At 44.2% G+C, this 24944-nt stretch overlaps 1 protein-coding gene across 1 annotated transcript in view; it reads right to left on the bottom strand.

Annotated features, from left to right (window-relative positions):
* MACROH2A2 (macroH2A.2 histone) overlaps positions 1-24944 on the bottom strand; it is a 53679-nt gene that overhangs the window by 9844 nt on the left and 18891 nt on the right. The window contains exons 2-7 of the mRNA XM_079900976.1: positions 24311-24542; positions 13717-13823; positions 12245-12442; positions 10884-10994; positions 9370-9474; positions 301-385 (exon numbers count right to left, since the gene is read on the bottom strand). Coding sequence (XP_079757102.1) covers positions 301-385; positions 9370-9474; positions 10884-10994; positions 12245-12442; positions 13717-13823; positions 24311-24482 — 778 coding nt within the window. The 5' untranslated portion in view covers positions 24483-24542. The remainder of the gene's footprint in view (positions 1-300; positions 386-9369; positions 9475-10883; positions 10995-12244; positions 12443-13716; positions 13824-24310; positions 24543-24944) is intronic.

Raw genomic sequence — 24944 nt, forward strand, 5'->3', positions numbered from 1 at the left:
TACAATGGTAAATTTTGTCATGTGTATTTTCCACACACACACAAAGTTACCCAATTGCTCTAGATCATTTTGGGGTGAGCTGGGATGCAAATTGGCTTGAACTATCCAGACACTTTATAGTCCCCAAAGTGTACGAAATGATCTACGCAGGCCTGCTCAAATTATCTGAGAGATGCTAAAATAGCTTCCTGATTGGTTATGGCCTCTTTTGCTCTGCAAACTGAATGTGCGTGGAGCATGTTATGCTGGAGGGGAAGGTGGTGAGGCTGTGCAGGGAACATGGCCTGATTCCACACTTACCTTCAGCTACTTCCAAAGGGCCCTGGGACTTGCGAAGCTCCTTTACTGTTTCCAAGAACTCTTTCCCCCCAGCCTTTTCCAAGGCCTTACCTGTGAAGGAAACAATGGAAATCCATTGTGGTTGCTCTTTTCAGTCATTAATTACACTGACAGAGTTTTACTAGGCCTTAAAAAAATTGCTTAGAAAGTAGGAATCAAACTTTGCAATTGAAATCCTGTTTGCCAGTGGTCACTGGTGACAGGGGTCCCTGGGCTTCTGTCCAGTGGGACTTCGATTTTAGCAAACTCTTTTGTTTTAAAGAATTATTTAATATTTTATTTTATTTTATATTGCTTCTAATGTATCATAGGAGTTACTTCCCCAAAATGTTAATCACAGCTGGATTGATATTGCTAGTATCTGATACTAGCAATACTAGTATCAGATAAAATAGACTTTAAAATAAAGACTGTCACAAGAGATAAGGAGGGACACTACATAATGATCAAAGGATCAACCCAAGAAGAAGATATAACAATTATAAATGTTTATGCACCCAACACAGGAGCACCTCAATACATAAGGCAAATGCTAACAACCATGAAAGGAGAAATCAAGAGTAACACATTAATAGTAGGGGACTTTAATACCCCACTTATACCAATGTACAGAGCATCCAAACAGAAAATAAATTAAGAAACAGAAGCTTTAACTGACACAACAGACCAGATAGATTTAATTGATATTTATAGAACATTCCACCCAAAAGTGGCAGAATACACTGTCTTCTCAAGTGCACATGGAACATTCTCCAGGATAGATCACATCTTGGGTCACAAATCAAGCCTTGGAAAATTTTTAAAAATTGAAATCGTATCAAGCATCTTTTCTGACCACAATGGAAATCAATTACAGGGAAAAAAAATGTAAAAAACACAAATACATGGAGGCTAAATAGTGCACTTCTAAATAACCAAGAGATCACTGAAGAAATCAAAGAAAAAATAACAAAATACATAGAAACAAATGACAATGAAAGCGTGACAACATAAAACCTATGGGACACAGCAAAAGCAGTTCTAAGAGGGAAGTTTATAGCCATTCAATCTCACCTCAAGAAACAAGAAAAATCTCAAATAAACAGTCTAACCTTACACCTAAAGCAACTAGAGAAAGAAGAACAAAGAAAACCCAAAGTCAGTAGAAGGAAAGAAATCATAAAGGTCAGAGCAGAAATAAATGAGATAGAAACAAAGAAAACAATAGCAAAGATCAATAAAACTAAAAGCTGGTTCTCTGAGAAGATAAACAAAATTGATAAACACTTAGCCAGACTCATCAAGAATAAAAGGGAGAGGACGCAAATCAATAAATTTAGAAATGAAAAAGGAGAGATCACAACTGACACTGCAGAAATACAAAGGATTATAAGAGACTACTACAAACAACTAGATGCCAATAAAATGGACAACCATGAAGAAATGGACAAATTCTTTGAAAGGTACAATTTTCTAAGACTGAACCAGGAAGAATTAGAAAATATAAACAGACCTATCACAAGTAGCGAAATTGAAACCATAATTAAAAATCTTCCAACAAACAAAAGTCCAGGACCAGATGGCTTCACAAGCAAATTCTATCAAACATTTAGAGAAGAGCTAACACTGATCCTTCTCACACTACCAAAAAATTGCAGAGAGAGAAACACTCCCAAATTCATACTATGAAGCCACCATCACCCTGATACCAAAACCAGAAAAAGATATCACACAAAAAAGAAAATTATAGACCAATATCACTGATGAACATAGATGCAAAAATCCCGAACAAAATACTAGCAAACAGAATCCAACAGCACATTAAAAGGATCATACACCATGATCAAATGGGATTTATCGCAGGGATGCAAGGATTCTTCAATATACGTAAATCAATCAATGTGATACACCATAATAACAGATTAAGGAATAAAAACCATATGATCATCTCAATAGATGCAGAAAAAGCTTTTGACAAAATTCAACACCCACTTATGATAAAAACTTTCCAGAAAATGGGCATAGAGGGAACCTAACTCAACACATAAGTGTATATGACAAACCCAACAGCAAGCATCATACTCAAGGGTGAAAAACTGAAAGCTTTTCCACTAAGATCAGGAACAAGACAAGGATGTCCACTCTCGCCACTCTTATTCAACATAGTCTGGAAGTCCTAGCCACAGCAATCAGAGAAGAAAAAGAAATAAAAGGAATACAAATTGGAAAAGAAGAAGTAAAACTGTCACTGTTTGCCGATGACATGACACTATACATAGAAAATCCTAAAGATGACACCAGAAAACTACTAGAACTAATCAAGGAATTTGGTAAGGTTGCAGGATACAAAAGTAATACACAGAAATCTCTGGCATTCCTATACACCACCAATGAAAAATCAGAAAGAGAAATTAAGGAAACACTCACATTTACCATTGCAACAAAAAGAATAAAATACCTAGGAATAAACCTGCATAAGGAGGCGAAAGACTTGTACTCAGAAAACTGTAAAACACTGATGAAAGAAATCAAAGATGACATAAATAGATGGAGAAATATACCATGTTCTTGGATTGGAAGAATCCACATTGTGAAAATGACTATACTACCCAAAGCAATCTACAGATTCAATGCAATCCCTATCAAACTACCAATGCATTCTTCACAGAATCAGAACAAAAAATTTTACAATTCTTTTTTTTTTTTTTTGCGGTACGTGGGCCTCTCACTGTTGTGGCCTCTCCCATTGCGGGGCACAGGCTCTGGACGCGCAGGCTCAGCAGCCACGGCTCACAGGCCCAGCCGCTCTGCAGCATGTGGGATCTTCCCGGACCGGGGCACGAACCTGTGTCCCCTGCATCAGCAGGCGGACTCTCAACCACTGTGCCACCAGGGGAGCCCTACAATTGTTATGGAAACACAAAAGACCCCGAATAGCCAAAGCAGTCTTGAGAAAGAAAAACAGAGTTGGAGGAATCAGGCTCCCCAACTTCAAACTATACCACAAAGCTACAGTAATCAAGACAATATGGTACTGGCACAAAAACAGACATAGAGATCAATGGTACAGGATAGAATGCCCAGAGATAAACTCATGCACGTATGGGCACCTAATTTATGACAAAGGAGGCAAGGACATACAATGAAGAAAAGACAGCCTCTTCAATAAGTGGTGTTGGGAAAACTGGACAGCTACATGTAAAAGAATGAAATTAGAACACTACCTAACATCACAAAAATAAACTCCAAATGGATTAAAGATTTAAATGTAAGACCAGACACTATAAAACTCTTAGAGAAAAACATAGGAAAAACACTCTTTGACATAAACCACAGCAAGATCATTTTTGACCCACCCCCTAGAGTAATGGAAATGAAAACAAAAATAAACAAATGGGACTTAATTAAACTTAAAAGCTTTTGCACAGCAAAGGAAACCATAAGCAAGACAAAAAGACAACCCTCAGAATGGGAGAAAATATTTGCAAATGAAACAACAGACAAAGGATTAATCTCCAAAATATATAAACAGCTCATGGAGCTCAATATCAAAAAACCAAATAATCCAGTTAAAAAATGGGTGGAAGACCTAAATAGACATTTCACCAAGGAGGACATACAAATGGCCAAGAGGCACATGAAAAGATGCTCAACATCACTAATTATTAGAGAAATGCAAATCAAAACCACAATGAGGTATCACCTCACGCCGGTCAGAATGGCCATTATCAAAAAATCTAGAAACAATAAATGCTGGAAAGGGTGTGGTGAAAAGGGAACCCTCCTGCACTGTTGGTGGGAATATAAATTGATATAGCCACTATGGAAAACAGTATGGAGGTTCCTTAAAAAACTAAAAATAGAGCTACCATACGGCCCAGCAATCTCACTACTGCGCATATACCCTGAGAACACCATAATCGAAAAAGAGACATGTACCACAGGTTCATTGCAGCACTATTTACAATAGCAAGGACATGGAAGCAACCTAAATGTCCATCGACAGAAGAATGGATAAAGAAGATGTGGCACATATATACAATGGAATATTACTGAGCCACAAAAGGAAATGAAATTGAGTTATTTGTAGTGAGGTGGATGGACCTAGAGTTTGTCATACAGAGTGAAGTAAGTCAGAAAGAGAAAAACAAATACTGTATGCTAATGCATATATATGGAATCTAAAAAAAAAAAAAAGGTACTGATGAACCTAGTTGCAGGGCAGGAATAAAGAGGTAGACATAGAGAATGGACTTGATGACATGGGGTGGGAGGGCGAAGCTGACGCGAAGTGAGAGTAGCATCGACTACACTACCAAATGTAAAATAGTTGGCTGGTGGGAAGCAGCAGCATAGCACAGGGAGATCGGCTTGGTGCTTTGCGATGACCTGGAGGGGTGGGGTAGGGAAGATGGGAGGGAGGGTTAAGAGGGAGGGGTTATGGGGACATGTGTATGCATATGGCTGATTCGCTTTGTTGTGCAACAGAAACTAACACAGTATTGTGAAGCAATTATACTCCAATAAAGATCTATTTAGAAAAATATGACCCAAAAAGACAACAATAAAAAAGAAGCTTCAGAAGTTTGCAAAGAGGGAATTCCCTGGCAGTCTGGTTGTTAGGACTTGGCGCTTTCACCTGGGTTCAATCCCAGGTCGGGGAACTAAGATCCTACAAGCCGCACAGCACGGCCAAAAAAAAAAAAAAAAAAAGTTTGCAAAGAAAGCAAAGGTATTTATAACTTTAAGGTTAGGGTTAGATAAATAAGATTTTCATTTTCCTTAACTTATGTCTTTATTTCTTAACTTGATATTTAATTTAGAATTAGAAGTCTCTACTGAAGAGGAAAATGATACTGGAGATATAAAAGATGGATCCCTCTTGAAAGCAAAAAGGAAGCATAAGAAAAAACATAAGGAGAGGCATAAAATGGGAGAAGAGGTTATACCATTGTGAGTACTATCAAAGTCCATCAGCAGTGCTAGTTATATTGTTGGCAATTGACATATTCCATGGAAACTCGTTAAAGGACCCTTTTAGGGGGTGATTTGGCCATAAGGCAGTCTCATGACACGAACCCTAAAGTGATCTTTTCAAAAAATTGAGGCTCCCGTGTTCTGGTCTCTGGGTTCGGTACCCGTGTCGTACTGATTAAATTCAGTGTCTTGATTTGATGGCAGCACTCCACACTGGGGGCGGATCTCACAGACCCTGCAGCCTGCCTCTTGTCACCAGCTCCTAAGCCGGGTCCCAGAGCCACCCTTGGGGATGCAGCCACCACCTTGTTGCTGCGGGGTGGGGAGCAGGCCCCAGGTGACAGATGGCTTAGCAGGAACCTCTGAGTGGAGAGCTCTGGGGTTCTGTTCCCATCTCACCACCACCTATGCGTTATAAGTCCCTGGGGCCAAAGGACAGACACAGACCCGGGGCAGCCTGGAATGTTGTTCCCCCAACTTGGGCCTTGGTTTCCAGTGGAAGATGCAGAGCTTTGCAAGGCTAATCTCTAAGGACATTTCTGCTGGGAAATCCCTCGAGGTTTTGATGGTAGGACAATTCTCTACGCCATATTTCAGGGTTGTGCTTCTAGAGAGGCCAAGTGGAACCCCCAGGAGATGGCAGGACTCCACCTCCAGCACAGCAGGAGCCCCACTTATGTGCACCAGGGGATCCTCGTGCCCCTGAGAGGACATGTGGGTGTCTTGTCCAGACCAGGATGACTGCTGCTCTTGGGTGGGAGATGAGGTATTTCCCCTCATGCATTTTCATCTTCCAATGACTTTGGTGAACTGGATGTCTGGGGCAAGTCTCAGCTCTCTCTCTCTTTGTGGTTATTATTATTAGTTGTTATAATTATTCAGATGATGATGATTATTATTGTTATTATTATTATTCAGTTCAGAGGCTTCCCTAGAGGCTGAGTGAGGGAGCTTCCCCACTCCACACTCAGACACTGAAGTATATTTGGAGGGGCACAGTACGATGTGCAGATCACTTAGGAAAAATACTGATTCCAGCAATCGCTCTCCACTGAGGCCGGGGTGGAGGGGTTTCTCCATTAATGTGCTTGGGTTTCAATGACACAATTTGGTTATGGTGATCGCAGGCTATGGCAAGTGCCTCTAAGTCTCCTTTCTGCCCCTCAGACCCCTGGCCAGTTTCGATCTGCTGGGTCACAGAAGCCTGGAGAAGGCCAAGTAGCTGAAGCTGGTAGCCAAGTTCACTGTGAGAAGCAGGGGAAACAGGTCTAGGCTGCTGTGCTCTGCTTTCAGAGGTCAAATGGGACCATGTAAAAATCAAGGTGAGCCCACCCTCTTCCCTGGAGACATTTAGGAATAAAGTAGCCTGTAGAGTTGATGAGGGGACTTCCCCTGTGTGGAAGCCTCCAGTGAAGAAGTGAAGAAGGAATTAGAATATCTAGGATTAGAATATCTCCCCTTTGCGACCCCTAACGAATGGACAAAACTAGAGAAGGAGCATCGTGAGAGAGTGGGGCTCCTCCTGATGGGAGAACGTTCCATCACTGCCCAAGTAGTCTTGCTAAAAGTATTTGAACCTGAATCTAATTAAGCCTCTGGATCCAACTACCAACTTATAAGAGCAGCAGAGAAGAAACATGTTTAATGACACTAGGAGGATGGAATCAACAAAATCCAGACTGTGGGAAACCCTACAGGACAAACGGCCCAGCTTCTTCAACAAATAAATTGCTAAGAAAAAAAGAGAGAGACAAAGGGAGATCCAATGGATTATAAGCGACTTATCAACCAATTGTAACGTGTGAACTTATTGGAGCCTGAATCAAATAAACAAATTTAAAATAATTGACATTTATGATGCAGTTGGAATTTGAACACTGGATATTTGAAGATATTAATTTAATTTTTTTTTAGTTGTGATAGTGGTCTTGTGATAATGGTATGTTGTAAAAAAAATAGCCCTTGTCATTCTGAAATATTCACAGGTAAGGTAATATGTGTGGGGGGAATGTGGGCGGGGGTAGAGCTGAAACGAACTTGGTCATGGGTAGATGATGATTGCAATGGGGTGTGTAGGGTTTCATTACACTCTTCTGCTATTTTTGTGTAGGCTTGAACTTTTCTGTAATAACTTATAATGTCTTAAAAAAATAAATCAGGGCCTTATCTGCATGGGGAGATTGGTTTGGGCAACAGTAGTGGAGAACGGAATCATGATGGGAGGGACCCCTTCTAACAACTCTGCAACCATGAAGGAGACCATCATTTATCAAATGCCTATGAGCCTGGCACTGTGCTAAGCTCCCTCTTTGTATTATCTTATTTAATCTTCATAGCACCTGTATGAGACATGTACTATTGTTATCCTCACACGTGAGGAAACTGAGGTTCAGAGAGGTTAAGAAAACTGCCTATAGTCACACAGCTAAATCCAGGGCATAGACCCACACTGGCTCCAGAACCTCCACTGAGGCTGGGATCTGACCTCGAGTTTTTACTTCAATGCCAGTGTTTTTCCTATCCTACCATCACCCACCCTTTAAAAAATAGAAATATCTTTATAGTTTTCCTGATATAAAAATGCAAATACTATAGAAATGATAAAGAAGGTAAAGCTTTAAAAGATAAACTTGTTTTGTTTGAGAGAAGCTAGAACACACTTCAAAACAGAGCTCAAGATTAAGGGCACGAGGGGGAGTCTTTCCACACAGCGGGAGTTGAGGGCAGTTGGTAGGGCCTGGGCTGGGTTTGAAGAGTAGAAGAATTTTCACCATCTGTTTGTGTCCCAGAGAAATCCTCTTTCTCTGTAATACTGTTTTTTGTTTGTTTGTTTGTTTGTTGTTTTTGTTTTCCCCCACCCGATGCTATCTTATTTCCTCTTCAGCAAAGCAAGTGGCCTCTGATGCCAAGGGGGAAACACAGGTGAGCCTGGCAGCTACCATCCAGGGCTGAGCTGCTAGCATTGGCCCCAAATCACCTACCTCAGAAGCAAGCCCTGTATCCCAGGGACAAAACCCTTTCTTTGCCCATTTCTGTTTTGTAAAAATCGGTGAGATGGTGACTAAATGGTCTTATTATTATTTCTAGTGCCTGGAAGCCTAGCCTCCAGGTTCCTCCATCTAGCCTAGTAACAGATCCCTCCACCACTCGCGGGACAGGTGGCAATCCACTGGTGAAAGAACTCAGTGTATAGCCTTACAGACCACCTAACTTTTTCCAGATGTCCATTTCCTTTTTACCAATGGTGTTCTCAGTATTTCAGCTTAAAATATATGTAGAGGTTTACCCAAAACATGTACAACAATATTTAGAGTAACACCACTCATTACAGCCCAAGTTGGAAACTGCCCCAGTGCCATCAATGGTACAATGGATCAACAAACTGTGTTATATTCCTACAGTGGAATACTGTACAGTAAAGAAAATGAACTACAACCACACTCAACAACATGGGTTGATTTCACAAAGTTAAGCAAAAGGAGACAGACACAAAAGGAGACATACTGCATGATTTCATTTATATAAAATCAGAAACAGATGATACCCCTCTATGCTGTTAGAAGACAGGATAGTGGTGGGGACTTCCCTGGTGGTCCAGTGGTTAAGACTCGGTGCTTCCACTGCAGGGGGCACGGGTTCGATCCCTGGTCAGGGAACTAAGATCCCACATGCCTCGAGGCGCAGCCAAAAATTTAAAAAACAGAAGACAGGATAGTGGTTACCCTCGGAGAGAATGGTGACCGGGACGAGGGATGAGAGGCCTTGTGGGGTGCTGGTAAAGTTCTGTTTCATGATCAAGGTGCTGGTCCCAGTTTTGTTCGCTTGGAGAAAAATTCATCAAGCTGTGCATTAATGATCTGTCTGTGTATAATACTTCAATAAAAATGTCAAAAATATCTGCAGACCTCAAACAAAATTAGTTTTTCTCTAGTAATGCTGTTCAATTACACACGAAGGCGGAGCTTGACCGACACGGTCCGCCAAGCAGGGGCCATCCAGCTGACAATGACCGACTTCACGAGAACTTGCCAGAACCGCAGCTATTCTAGGGCACCTCTCCCGAAATCTCAGAACCTTACCTATATCTTCCTTGAGGTCAATTTCAGCTGTGGTTGGGTGGACGATGCCCTCCACTCTCATGGAGCCAATATGGCTGATGTCACTCTGGGTCAAGGACAGCTGCATTGGGAAGAGAAGATGCAGAGGGTGGGCGAGATCAAGGCCTATGGAAAATCTTCATGTTTTTACTCACACCTGTTCATTCTCTCAATTGCTTGTGTCAACAGGAAGGGCTGTGCGTGGAGCGACCATCTGACGTTTCCAAGGTGTGTGGTTTTCAACAGGCTCTTTGGAGCTCAGTGGATTTGATGTTCACCCTGAGGCTAGCAGCAAATCTGCCTCCCCTTTTGGGGGCAGGACCGGGACCTCCCCTCCTTTTCTTTTCCCTGTAGCTTATGCCTTTGTTTCCCATCCGGGTGGCCTTGGTGTTCGATATCGTAATTCTCTGAGTAGCTCCTGAAAGAAGCTACTCGGTTCCCTGCATTCTCTCCAGAGCAGCACCGACCTGTGGAGGCAGGGATGTAAAGCCAACCACTTTGCTGGAGAGAAGTGAGGGGCTCTGGGATTCTGACCTCTACGTCTGGCACATTTGACTTTTGGGACCACCCTCTTGGGGCTATGCTTGTGAAATGCTGCCCCATGTGCCCAGAGCTGAGCAGAATGGAAGTCATTTTCCATTGTCTCCCCATGTGACCTAGAACTTCTTGCTCCCCTAGATAAGGGAGAGAAGGCGAATCATCACGTAACCACAGATAGCCCCTGGAGTGGACATAAATTCCACCTCTTTGCTTCCCTGCTTTCATCAGTGATGAATTAGGAACCCGCCACGTTTATGCTCTTCTCAAAACATGCTCTTCCCAATTGCTTCAACAGAGGTTCGTACTACTGTCAGGCTGCAAACATTCGCTACCCGATATGATTAACTGACTGTTTCCGCGGGTATCACATTGCAGCCCCAGTTGACTTGGTAGATAAATTGTCTGTTATGCTTATGGGAATGAATTATTTGCATGTCTGGCTGGGCTGCTGTTGTGCTGCTGAAGACTTTTCAAATGTATAACCTTGTTTGTTTTCTTTCTGCAGCCTAGAAAGGCAAGCAGACTGAATTATTAGCAAATAATTCATTTCTAACACCAGCGCTATTCAGGGAACATATCTTTGTATTTTCCTTCTTTGATAAATTACATCACACCATGTAAAGCAGGCCTCCCAAAGCCTGGTTGAGAAAGTTAGCTATGGATTTTTTTTGGTGAGCAAGAGATATCTGGGGCATGGAGACCAGAAAGATCCACTCTGGGTACCTCTGGCTGACCCGTGTCAGCATGAACAATTCTCAGCACTAAAGAGCTTGTTTATCCTCACAATGCAGACACTGCCATAGCTCTTTAGTTTAAAAATGAATAATTCAAGACCAGAGTGAAAGTCATATTAGGGAAGGAAGGGATGAAGGAGGCTTCACTGCTTGTAAACAGTAGGTTATAAAAATGCAATAGTGTTTTATGACAGCACATTACAATTCTCTTTATTACCTTCTGCCCTAGAACAAGGCTTTTAGAAGACAGGATGGTGAATCCATCCCCGGGCCCATCTTCAGAGGTGGAATTTGAAGTTCCTTCTTTATCGCTGTCCTTTGGTTTGGACTGTTGGTAGAAATCAGAAGGACCCGTCAGAAATAATCCAGAAAAAGCCCAAAGTGGCTTTGAAGTCTTTCCCATGGTTACCACCAAGTTGGATGTGAACGGAAGTGGTCAGACGTTAGGTTCTGTTGTTTTCAACAGAGGGAAGCAAGGGACAGCAATATGGGGAAAACAAAAGGATACTGCAAAAATCAAGTGTATTAAGGGGTTCGCATGTACCCATAGTCTTTGCTCAAACCTGGACACAGGTATGTTCTTTCCAACGCCTACAACTTCTGATAACAAGCCAGGTGGGGTCATTCATAGCGCACTGCTCAACCTCCCTTCTCTCCAGGATTCCCCTGGGGCACAGCGGCCGAGAAATGAACTCTTATACCATCTTTTTTGCCATCATGGAGGTCTGGGGAATGAAAAGTTGACAACCCCCAAAGCAGCGCTGTCCAACAGGACTTCATTCCCTCGTGGACACGTTCTATCTTTGTGCTGCTCCGCGTTGTTGAGCACGTGAAATGTCGCTGGTGCAACCAAGGAACTGAATTTGGTTTCATTTTCAGTAATTTAAATTCAAATTTAAATAGCCACACGTGGCTAGCAGTTGCCGTACTGGGCAGCATATGAAAGTATTACTCCACAAATGGCGCCTCTGAGCTATAGCTACTCATCCAAAACACCTGAAATGCCATTGGCTGAGCTCAGGCGACTCTGTGGGAAGCTAAAGGTGTGTCAGTATGCCACATGGGGAGAGGTGGAAAGTAGAGTTCCAGATCAGCTCTCTCACCTGAGATTTTGGTGAGGTCCGTGGAGGGGATCTGGAAACATGAAAACCACCCATATGTGGGGTTTGGAAAACTCTAGTAGACCCTGCATGATGATCTGAGCTCCTCTCAAAGGCCTTTTTTTTTTTTTTTTTTGCAGTACGCGGGCCTCTCACTGTTGTGGCCTCTCTTGTCGCGGAGCACAGGCTCCGGACGCGCAGGCTCAGTGGCCATGGCTCAGGGGCCCAGCCGCGAATCTTCCCGGACTGGGGCACGAACCCGCGTCCCCTGCATTGGCAGGCGGACTCTCAACCACTGCGCCACCAGGGAAGCCCAGCCCTTTACCCTTTTTCACACACATTCCTATCATTTTCTCCCAGCACCAAGCTGAGGCGGGTCCCCAGTCCTTCGGGGATGCTGGCCACGCCCTTCTCTTTGGATGGTTCAACTTTCCTCCCGTTCTGTGAGTCCTGAGCTCACAGAGGCCACTGGGCTCACCTTTTTGGACGTCCGTGGTTTGGCAGCCTTCGATTTCTTGCCCCCCTTCTTGCCCGACGTGGCCTTCCTTCCTCTTTTCTCTGGGGGAGGGGAGAGGATAGTTTCTGACTTGCCTTTGGTCCCTCGTTTTTTGGCCAGCAGTTCAGGGTGAATTCTGGGCAGGACGCCTCCGCTGGCGATGGTCACTCCTTTTAGCAGCTGAAGAGAGAGAGAAGGCGTGAGCTCAGACAGCAAAGAGCTCGTTGGTTCTGGATTTAATACGGTTCTAACTGTTGGCAAAACAAGCGTTAAATCTGGTCTCTGCTTTCCAAAGAAACTGCATAATACACGATTTAACTGGTTGTCCCTGCCTCACGGGTAGGACTTTTCTCTGTAGGTAACAAGGCATCCCGAGATCTTGTACAGAAAGCAAAACAAGCAAAGCAAAATGAAAGCGTATAGAGGCTGAAATCAGGGATGTTGCCCAGAGCTTGGAGATTCCAGACATAACCGAGGATAAAGAGCTTCAGACGTGGGAGCACAGCTTGACAAAATGAGGTACAAAGGTTAATGCAAGGGCTAGACCCAGTTAACAACAGGCCCCACTCCTTTGATCATGCATTCCATCAGTAAAATATGTGTGACCACACACCTCCCAACTGATATGTGTTTACTTTAACTAATCAACATGAACTACCGCACTAATACATTCTGCACATTCTATAGCAGCGCTACTCCAAATGTGGTCTGCAACCAAGGCTGGTCCACAAGCTATTAGTTACCTGTCTGTGACAAAGAGAGTACAGAAATCATGAGGAAGGGTCTAGTAAGTTGACAGAGTTTTTGTATACCTATTGGATCTAGTAACAAAAAATTGTAGCTGGTAGTTTGTTTTTTTAATTTTTCTAGTAATTATTTTTTATTGTATTTTTGGAAATTATCAGCCCATGTTGGATTGGAAATAAGAACTGATTCTTAACCACAGACAGTTAACATTATAAAATACACATAAATTAAAATTCTCATACTATTTACCTGCTACCTTGCACATCTTTGGCGGGGGGCATGGGGGTGGGAATTCACTCGATTTTGGAGTCAGCTCTAAAATATAAAGCGTTAGTTTTGATATATGAAGAAGGACGCTTCTGCCCTCATCAGAATAAATCGTCAACAAAGTTTGGGGGAAGAAACTGTACAGAGAATAACATATGTGCACTGCACTTCCCTCGGCAACACACAGAGCTTGCTTTCAAAGAGGAAAAGAAATTCTGGCAAGTCTCAGAATATATAATGGGATCTATTCCAGAGACAATTTTATTTTGAATCTAAATAATATGGCTAGCAGAATTTGTTCTTCTCCCATATGATCTGACTCTTTTAGTGTAAATGTGACTGGGTACTGTAGCAGGAAGGATTTCTAGCCAGCCAGGTCCACATGCAGTAGCGCGTTTGGCAAACCCATTCCGTGGCTGGTGTCAATGCTTCAGACGTACCTGATTGAGTTCCTCGTCATTGGCAACTGCCAGCAGGATGTGTCTTGGGGCTATCCGGGCCTTCTTGTTGTCCCTCGCTGCATTCCCAGCCAATTCTAGAATTTCCGCTGAAATTTCAAGGGAGGGTTAATAGGCAATCATAGAATGGGGTCTGAGCTTTCCAAAGCGTTCCTTTGGAAATGGCCTTGGAGTTAGATCACTTTTATTTATTTGTGATTTTTATGTCTGGGCCTGGAAAGAAATCCAGAAAACTGAAAAGAGCTCAGGTCACAGACAAGTAAGATATTTTAGCAAGACCTGATAGACGATCCTGTGGGCAAAGCCTTCTAGTTGTCCCTTGACATTAATTCTCCCCCATCTTCCTTAGTAGATGGAGCTCTGATTTTCTGCAGAGCCCCAAATCACAGGAATGAAGACAGTATTTCCCAGCCACCCTTTTTGTTAGGTGTGATAGTGTGACTAAGTTCTGGCCGATGAAAAGCAAGCAGTTGTGTTGTATGGTACTTCTGGGAAGTATCCATTAATGAAGGGACAGTGCCTTTCTTCCCTTTTTACTGGCAGACTGAGGACATGATGGCTGGAATTTGAGCAGCCATCTTTGACCAAGGGTAAGAAGTTGTGGATGATAGAGCAATAAGATAGGAACCAGAATCTTTTATGACTGTGGAGCCTCCTTACCAACCTGGACTGTCTTCTATAGACGTCTTTTGTATGAGAGAAAAAGAAACTCTCTTGTTTAAGCCACTGTCGGCAGAAGTTAATCCTGACCAAAACAGAACCCTAACATTGAAGCCGAGTTTCTTTCAGTGTGCAGCCATCTCTGAGGAGAGCTGAGACCCCTTTCAGAATCTCCTTTTCCACTTCACTTGATGCCCCTTGTCCCTCTTGTCCTAAAGGAAAGTGGATGGGAAGAACTGATTTATACTAAGGGTTGAGGTACCACTTAACCTGAAAAGTAAATTCTATTTCACATACTATCAGTTTTTGAGTCAAAAACAAAACAAAACTATGGAATTGGTTTATACCCCTGAATGCTTTCCCCTTCGTCCTTTATTTTTTCTTTCTTTCTCAATTTTGGAAGGATGCTCTGCTAAATCAAATTTGTCTGCTTTCAAGAGCATGAATGAGCCTTTAAAGAAAAATCCTTCCCCTAGAGAGAGTTCTTTCCCTAAAGAAAGAGGCAATGTGCCAGTGTGTTATACGCGGGTGGAAAATTGTATGGGCATGTGTGCAGGTATGTGTGTATGTGTGTGTGTTGGGGGGATTTGCTGGTACAATGGCATAGATACTAAACCCTAAAATTAATAGGCGATTCTGCATGAATTTTTGCAATCAACCTAATTTCAAATAAAACACCGCATGCAATTGCCGTCATTCGTAAAATCTATGGCAATAAAATAAAAACTTGGCATAAGTATGCCGTATTAACTAAGCAAATGTGATTAACGAAAAATTAGAATAAAATAAGCATTAGAGTTAAATATTTATATGGCATTTCCATAATGAAAAGCGCTAAATCACTGCAAATTCATTCTCACAACATCTTTTTTGGGTTATTAAGCAAGGAATATTGTGTTTACTAACAATTCATTTACAAGGCGCCGCATTTTCTGAATCAAAGATTGGGGCACTGTAGTTTGAGAAATATGAGCAGGCTTGTTGGGACTGGAGGACAGAGTATTTGAAATGAACGCCGTATTAGATATCTGGTTTGCTGCCTTCAGATTTCTGCCCAGCTTTTCTTTCGTTTAAAAAGGGTACCCATCAAAAAGAGGTGTAGTTATAAAGTCTTCACAAACAGGCTTGCTTTATGGCTCTAGGTTAAAATGTACTCTCCCCATTGAGCACAATAAAAGGACTTTCCTGCACCTGCTAGGGGCTGCTGCTAGGGGCCCACACCTGGGAGGAAGGAGAACTCCGCTCAACCCTTTTTCCAAATGGGCGGAAAGGGGGTCAAGGAGCCTCCGAGTTTTAAGCTTCTGAGAAGTTGAATTTCATTTAGCATCTTGGACCATCACTGTCCTCCCTCTGTCTCCTGCATTTAGAGGAAGCAGTTAAGCATCCTCTTGGGGTTCATCAAATTAACCGTCAGCATGAGAGGCATGGCTAATGGGAAGCCCTACACGTTCCCAACCTTCAGGAAGCCCCTGAAGGTCAGGTTATTTTCAGCTTGACAGCCAGATGCACAGACACCAGATTCTCAGACGGAAAATCTGTCATCGAATGCCGCCACGGGAAGAGGCTAAAGGCAGCAATTCGTCAGGCAGCACAATGCAGGCACACAGGTGAGGCTCTGCCCGAGTGCGGCTGGGCTCTCGGACTAACTCTTCCGAAATAATTTATAAGAAAGAAAACCTTGATCGTGTGCTCAAGTGCAAAAGCAGAGGCAGAACTTTTTTTATTTAAAGAGAAAAATACTTAAGAATACATAGCAGAAAATCTAGACCAAGGAGTTCTTTTCTATGTTGGATGTTTAGTCTGAACATTCCTTGGGCCAGACTCCACCATTTAAATGTTTGAAATAACATGAATCATTATTAATATTTTCAAATGTTATGACAAATATATTCACATGAACTATAAAAGTTTGCTACATTCTTGAGTGATTTTATTGATTTTGGGAACACAGGTATCCTTGTGTGTCAACTGGCAATCAATAGGAAAACTGAATTTAATGTCACACATTTGTTTCACTGCAAATTTTGTTGGAAGATCATAATTTGTTAAGTGGTGGAGATTTCCACGGAGGTCTGGAGACTTCTACAGCAAACCTCTCACTTCTCGCAAGTCACACTTCCAGCAATAGTAACCATCTGGGATACAGCTGAGTATCTGATAGTAAAAGGAATGATTTCTGGAGCCAAAAAGGAGGTTGGAAAGCTCATCATGCACATTATTTTGGAAGAGCTCGTGTCCGCTCATTTTGGATACAATCTAAACCAACACTGGATAGCCCAGACCACAGGAGATGGGAAATACCACAGCAAGTGTAGGCTTGGGACCGAACACATGACTGTCTCCTTCCCTGGACTCCGCTCGCTTGTCCACCTGCCCGCTAGGTGGCGCTGTCTCTGGGCTCCGACTGGGCGCTCTGCTCTGCTCGGGCGTTGCAGTCTTCCGAGGAAACGCCATCTACTCACAGCGCCTGCTTCCACTTTCCTTCCCATGTCACCAGATCTGCACTTCCAGCCCTGCCATGGTGCCACCTCGGCGTGCCACAGGTAAATCAAGCTCACCACATCCCCAAATCCAAGATTCCTCGAAACAGGCTCCTCCCATCACCCTTGGGACTGGCAGCTCCATCCAGACAGACCTGGGAGTCATTCCCTCTCCTTCCCTCTCCTTCTCCCTCTCTTCCCAGCCTCATGAATCTTCCCAGCCTCATGAATCTTTCTTTTTCTTTTTTTTTTGCCGTACGCGGGCCTCTTAGTGTTGTGGCCTCGCCCGTTGTGGAGCACAGGCTCCGGAAGTGCAGGCTCAGCGGCCATGGCTCACGGGCCCAGGTGCTCCGCGGCATGTGGGAGCTTCCCGGACCGGGGCACGAACCCGTGTCCCCTGCATTGGCAGGCGGACTCTCAACCACTGCGCCACCAGGGAAGCCCCTAAGGTTTATTTATTTACTTATTTATTTTTATTTTTATTTTTTGCGGTACGCGGGCCTCTCACTGTTGTGGCCTACGTCCGTTGCGGAGCACAGGCTCCGGAAGTGCAGGCTCAGCGGCCATGGCTCACGGGCCCAGGTGCTCCGCGGCATGTGGGATCTTCCCGGATCGACTCTCAACCACTGCGCCACCAGGGAAGCCCCTATAGTTTGTTTGTTTGTTTATTGATTGATTGATTGATTGATTGTACGCGGGCCTCTCACTGTTGTGGCCTCGCCCGTTGCGGAGCACAGGCTCCGGAAGCGCAGGCTCAGCGGCCATGGCTCACGGGCCCAGGCGCTCCTCGGCATGTGGGATCCTCCTGGACTGGGGTGCGAACCCGTGTCCCCTGCATCGTCAGGCGGACTCTCAACCACTGCGCCACCAGGGAAGCCCCCAGCCTCATAAATCTTAAATAACTTTGCCCCTCTTCTTCAAGCTTATCGCCATTACCCGAGCTAAGACTGTCTTCTTTTCCAGCCCAGATAATCGTAGTGGTTTTCCTGCCCCCAGTTCTGTCTTCCTCCAGATCCATGCTAACAAGGCCACCACTGGCCTTCTAATTGTGCAAATTAGAAAAAGATGCGCCTTCCTCAAGACACCTGACTTCCCTAATTTTGTTAGAACAAGAACCTTTACTGCCATCTGCTGGAAATGCTCATAATTAGTCACAGTTCTTTGAGGTCTATGATGTGAATGATTCTCCCTTCAATGTGTGTCTTTGTGCAGTGTACAACCTGCACAACCACACACGTGGTCCTGGCTGCCAAAGTGATCTTTTCAAAACACAAATGTAAAAACTGAAAAATCATTATATTAAAAAAATGCTTGGTGTTAAATGGATAGACCCAATTGTCTGGAAATGATAGGTTTCTTTGTTACATAATGATTTCATGAAGTGCCCTGAAATTCAATGCTGTTTTAAGGCCTATTTGTCCTATCAATTAAAAATATATTACAGAACATTTTCTCACCATAAAACGATTATAAATTACTCATTCTCAATATCTTACATTTATATTGTATCTATTGTTGATGAATACAAAATTCTTTTCCAGAATCTGGGGCTTGCTTTTTCAGTCCATTTTTTTCTCACTTACATTGGAGATGTAAACTGGGCCAGCATTTACAGATTGATAAACTGAAGTATGAATGTGATGTGCATTCTGGGAGGCTGGTGGAGGTCTCAGGTGGAAGGGACCTTCTAGATGAGCAGTCCAGCATGCATTCGTTGCCGGAGCGTGCAACCTCCCCCAACAGGTTGGGACCAGAAATGCCATATAGCTGTAACATCATGATGATGTGTGAACCTGGGGTTGGTCAGGCAGCCAGTCCAGAGAAATCAGGCAAGGCTGACTGCTATTTCTCCCCAAGTTCCTGAAAATTCGTGCAACTTTCTTTTTGGCTAAGTAGCACCCAGCCTTTTCTTTCTTCCTTCCTTCCTTCTTCCCTCCCTCCCTCACTCCCTTCCTTCCTTTCTTTCTGCATTTGGTGTAGATTTTATTTTTGTATTTATAAAATCTTTAAATTTTTAATAGATTTTATTAAATTTGGGGATCTGCTCTAGGAAGAATTAAAATGGGCTTTAAAATATGGATAATTTCTTGGTATAGTTTTACTTAATAGAAAGTAAGAATGGTTCATGAATTTCAAACATTTGTGAAATATGACTTTGCATTTTTACATGCTATTTTTAAAACTTTTTTCTTTTTTATTAGAAATTTTATATTGAAGTATAGTTGATTTACAATGTTGTGTTAATTACTGCTGTACAGCAAAGTGACTCAGTTATATATGTGTGTGTGTGTGTATATATATATATATATATATACATTCTTTTCATATTCTTTTCCATTATGGCTTTTCACAGGATATTGAATATAATTCCCTGTGCTGTACAGTAGGACCTTGTTGTTTATGCATTCTATATATACCAGTTTGCATCTGCTAATCCCAACCTCCCACTCCATCCCTCTCCCACCCCCATCCTCCATGGCAACCACCAGTCTATTCTATATGTCCCTGATTGTGTTTCTGTTTCATAGATAGGTTCATTTGTGTCATATTTTAGATTCCACATATTAGCAATGTCATATGATATTTGTCTTTCTCTGTCTGACTTACTTCACTTAGTATGATAATCTCTAGTTTCATCCATGTTGCTGCAAATGGCATTATCTTGTTCTTTTTTATGGCTGAGTAACATTCCATTGTATATATGTACCACATCTTCTTTATCCATTCATCTGTCAATGGATATTTAGGTTGTTTCTATGTCTTGGCACCCAGCTTTTTCTTACTTGGCTTTTCCTGTGGCCCCAGGTCCCCTCTCGGAGGCAGTGAGTGGGAGAGGGGAACTTCAGAGACCATAGACATGAATCTGAGAGGAGAAGTAAATTGGCCTCCCCCCTTATCCCACCCATTTTTGAGCAGAGCTGATTCTCCCCTCCAGACAGCTCCCACATGTGCCCATTTCTTCTCATCGTCTCCACTGAGAACCCTAGTCCTGGCCCCTGTCAATTCTCAAAAGTGACTTTAAAACAGCCCCCACTGGTTTCCTGGACTCTGATCTTGCTTCCCACCAACTGTTCTCCACCTAAAGCCCATGTGAGGCCCCCAGAATGCCACCTCCTCCCTTCGATGCCTCCCCTGGCATGTGTGTGCAAAATGTGCACACTCTCATGTGGCCCTCAAGGACCTGACCCCTGCTCCCCCATCTCATCTCTCACCCTTCCCATTTCCCAGCTCTGCTCCAGGTACACAGAAATGCCTCCAGTTTCTGGAAGGGGCCACATACTTCCTCTAAACTTTAGATCTTCACCCTTGTTTCTCCCCAAACTGATAATCAACCCATCTGAATCTAGCCAACTCCTACCAATTTCCCACCCTGGCTGCCCTTCAGACTCTTTTGGGGAAGCTTTAAAAACTCCTGATGCCCAGAAGTATCCCAGAATCTCTGGGGTTAAGACCCAGGTATCAGGATTTTAAATCAATCAATTTGTTAAAAAGCAGGATTGAGAACCTGGTTAGGTCTTTTTTTTTTTAATTTATTTTATTTTTATTTACTATTTTTGGCTGTGTTGGGTCTTTGTTGCTGTGCGCGGGCTTTCTCTAGTTGCGGCGAACGGGGGCTACTCATTGTGGTGTGTGGGCTTCTCATTGCAGTGGCTTATCTTGTTGTGGAGCATGGGCTCTAGAGCACAGGCTTCAGTAGATGCGGTGCATGGGCTCAGTAGTTGTGGCTCATGGGCTGTGCAGGGCAGACTCAGTAGTTGTGGCTCGCGGGCTCTAGAACGCAGGCTCAGTAGTTGTGGCACACAGGCTTAGTTGCTCCACGGCATGTGGGATCTTCCTGGACCAGGGCTTGAACCCGTGTCCCCTGCATTGGCAGGCGGACTCTCAACCACTGCGCCACCAGGGAAGCCCCGGTTTCCAATTTTTAAAAATATTTATTTCTGGCCGTGTCGGGTCTTAGTTATGGCACCCGGGATGTTTCGATACAGCGTGCGGGCTTCAGAGCACGTGGGTTCTGTAGTTGCGGCACGCAGGCTTTCTAGTTGTGGCCCATGGGCTTAGTTGCCCCATGGCATGTGGAATCTTAGTTCCCTGACCAGGGATTGAACCTGAGTCCCCTGCATTGGAAGGCAGATTCTTAGGCACTGGACCACCAGGGAAGTCCCCCTGGTTAGGGCTTTTTAATTTGTTTTTATTTATTTATTTTTAACATCTTTATTGGAGTATAATTGCTTTACACCCCTGGTTAGGTCTTAACAACCCTTGCTTTATATTAGGCAGCCTCCCCCTGCTTCCCAAAGCTCCTCTGGCTTCCCTGTCCACATGAATGTCATCTTATTGTGTTGTTTTTAATGCTAGTCAACTCTGCTAGAATGTAAACCCAGGGAAGGCAGGACCACATCTGTCTGTTTTCCGTTGTATGTTTAAGGCCTGATGCAAAGGAGAAACTCAGTCAATATTGTTGTCGTGAATGTTAAAGGTCATTTCAAGGGTGACAGGAGGCTTTCACACTTTGAACTCTCTTCCCTAAACAAAATCAATTCATGCCCCCTTCCAAAACAAAACAACTAACAAAAATCCTCTTTTTACTTACTAAGCAATGCCCTGCAATAATGATTCATTCCTTTGGCTTAAACTCCTTGTCTCATTAAAATGCAATACAGCCCCCAAATATACCACCTTAACAGAGTTGCTCATTACACTTTGCCCTGAATGATTTCATCAGCTCTTAATAGAAGAGAGAGGAGAAGAATTACCATTTATTGGGTGCATCCTGTGCACCAGACATTTTGCATACATTGGCTCATTAATGGAGTTAAATGAGATTAGCTCTGGAAACACCCAAAGCTCAGAGAGGTTAAGGAAATTAGCCCAAGGTAACAGAGCTGGCAAATTGATAAATCAGATTTAAGCTGACATCTAAGCCCCTACTGTCAACTCCAACCTGAGTTTGGAGGGGAGAAAAAAGCACAAAAGGAAGGGAAGGAAAGGACACCGGGAAGACAGTTCTGGGCCTCAGAAGACCCGCTTCATCTTCTCCATTTGACCCAGGACGGTGCTGGCAGCTGGGGAAGGAGTGTTATTGGCACTGGGGAAGGAGTGTTATTGGCAACAGCATCCTTCCAGCTGCTCCTCCTCTCTTCTCTCACACTTCATGTCCAAACCGTCAGCGGATCCTGCTGACTTAGCCTTCAAGATATCTCAGTACTCTGACCACTCCTCGGAGGCTCCACTGCCTACTCCCCAACCTCACGTCTCTCACCTGGATCTCTGCAACTGCCTTCCTGCTGCTTTCCCTGACCCCGCCTTGTACCCCCCTCCCCACAGGCAGGGTCTTGCACATCTGCTCAAAACCCTCCAGAGCTCCCGTGACAAGCTCTTCGGCCCCTACCAGCCACTCTCCCTCAGGCCTCATTTACAGTCCAAGTTCCCTCCCTCAGCCCCAGCCCTCTGTCCCCATTGCTGCTCCTTGGACACCCCCAGCACCTGCTTCCCTCTGTCCCGAGGGCCCCCCCAGACACCCACATGCCCACCCACTGGCCTCCTTCAGATGCCAGCCCCTCAGTGGGGCCTCCCCTCAGCTCCCCACTTCCTGGAATTAGCCCAAGCCTAACTCCTTTCCTGCTTTATTCATCCCCGAGCACTTAACACCATCTGCTGGACCACATACACTTCACTCATTTGTTTGCTGTTTCTCCCTTCAGAATGCATTCTGCTTGAAGGCAGAGACTCCTGTCTGTCTTGGTCTCTGCTGTATCCTCAGCACCTAGAATAACACGTGGCACATAGTAGGTGTTCAATAAATGTTTGTTGAGTGAATGAAAGACTATGAGAAAATGGGTGACATTCTACTTTGAGACACTATCGATCTTTACGGATGTGCTGGCTCGAAGTCCAGAGTGTGACATTCAGGCTATATATAGTATGCATAGCTATGAGGTCTGGTGGCTCTAACTGAAGATAGATGAAAAATCATATAAATGGCCCAATGCTATTAGCAGGGAAGAGTCCAAGGACTTACTGTGTGCACTGACAGGTAGATGCTCGACAAATATTTATTGAATGAATGAAAAGGAAAACATAAGCTTTTTCATCAAACACTTCTGAACCAAAGAACAGAGTCACCAGTCAACAAAATCTGAAAAGGCCAAATTTTGTTCTATTGTATTATGCACAGTTTAGACTTTTGCCAAGTGGAGGCACAGGAACTACTATTATTTTGATTATACAAACATTATAATGGGGCAGTGTAGTGAAGCAGAAAGTGCACAGCTTAGGGTTGAAGGACGTCAGGGTATCCTGGCTCCCCGCTTGGAGGCTGTGGAATCTCTGGGTTACTCAGGGTCTTCCAGCATCAGTGGGTGGTATAGATCTAAAGGTTGTTTTAAAGCTTCAGTCACCATTTTCAAAGTCCTTCCTCTCCCTCCCAGCCAGGAGATTTTTCTCCCATCAGATTCCTGGGTTTAAAATGCAGCCAGGAACCTGCATTTTAAAAAAGCATTCGCCAGGCCTTTAGACCTGCTGCTGAAAGACTGGCTGAAATCTTGCTCCTCTGAGTGGGCTCTGGACCAGCAGCATAAGCATCACATCACAGCAGTGTGTTAGAAATGCAGAGTGTCAGGTGCTACCCTGAGACTGGTCAACAGGATCCTACCCTTGACCTTGTCAACAAGATCCCTGGAGTGATCCCCACTTTGAAAAGCAATGCTCTATCACACTTGATTGGTTTCACTTTCAGAGCCCTCCAGTCCTTCTCTCCAGCCTCCAGAGCAACAACAAAAAAAGCTAAATGTAAAGTTACTCAGATAGGTAAAGAACACACACAACAAAAATGCTATCTTTCAGTAAAAAAAATAATTTTAACAACCAACATGGGAAACTCTTTCCTATGTATTTGCAGACAGAGAACCACCTCTGTAAAGGAGAGTAAAATTAAAACGTTGCCGGCTTCATGGAACCAACTGAAGATGCTTTCAATGCTGGGCTCAACATTATTTATGGACATTGAGCCCTAGGTTCAATACAGCAGGAGAGCTGAGGTTTAGTGAGGACCGTGAAGTAAAAGTGAAGACTCCTGTTACAAAATGAATAGCAAGCCCCTATCTTCCCCACAGTTTGTCTTTTGTGGGAACCTAGAAATTTACGTATTACATTTGTCTACAGCAAGACACACCTTTCTTGGGGCTGGTCTAGAAAAGACACTTTATTGTGGATTCTCTTCCTTCCATGTTGATCCTCTGCCCTTATGTGCTCTTCCCTCCCCTAAAGCCTGCAGGAGTTGGTTTTAGCCAAGCAGGCAAACTGAAACCCCATTACCGCGCACAGCGACCTTGAGACAGCCACGGGTGAATCAAGGCTTCCCTGCCCAGCCTGTGTGCAGGGGCCGAGGGGAAGGTGAGATCTGGGAGCGGGTTACCTGCCCTGCGTGTTCACGTTACCTGCCAGGTATTCGATGACCGCGGCCATGTAGACGGGAGCACCCACGCTGATCCGGTACTTGAACGTCCCTTTCTTCAGGTACCGCATCAGCCTCCCCACGGGGAAGATGACCCCGGCCCTGGCTGAACGCGACAGCTTGGACATTTTCTTCTTCCCGCTCCGGCCCGACATCTTGCCTTAGTTTTGCTCTCAGCTTGCTTGACACGGTGGCCTCCCGGCACTAACTCAATGCTGGAAAGGAAAGGTGGCAGGGTAAGGAAGGGCGACTGGCCTGCAGCTTGGGAACCGTGGTGTGGCCACAGAGCTCGTGTGACATGCCTGATAGCCCCGGGGAGGCAGCCCAGAGCTGGCTGCCACCGCAGGGTGCTGCAGATGGGGAGCGGGGGTTCGGCAGGCCCACCCATGAACAACTCCCCACCCCACCCATCCAGCCCAGCCTCCGTAGGAGAGGCCAGAGAGAGAGGCCATGGTCCTGTGGTCAGCCTCCAAAGAGGTCCACTTCAACATCCCCAGAACCTGTGAATATGCTACTTACATGGCAGAAGAGACTTTGGAGATGTGATTAAGCTAAGGATGCTCTGGTGGGGAAGATTATCCTGGATTATCTGGGTGGGCCTAATGTAATTGCAAGGG

This window comes from Stenella coeruleoalba (assembly GCF_951394435.1).
Source record: "Stenella coeruleoalba genome assembly, chromosome: 16".
Taxonomy (NCBI): Eukaryota; Metazoa; Chordata; class Mammalia; order Artiodactyla; family Delphinidae; genus Stenella; species Stenella coeruleoalba.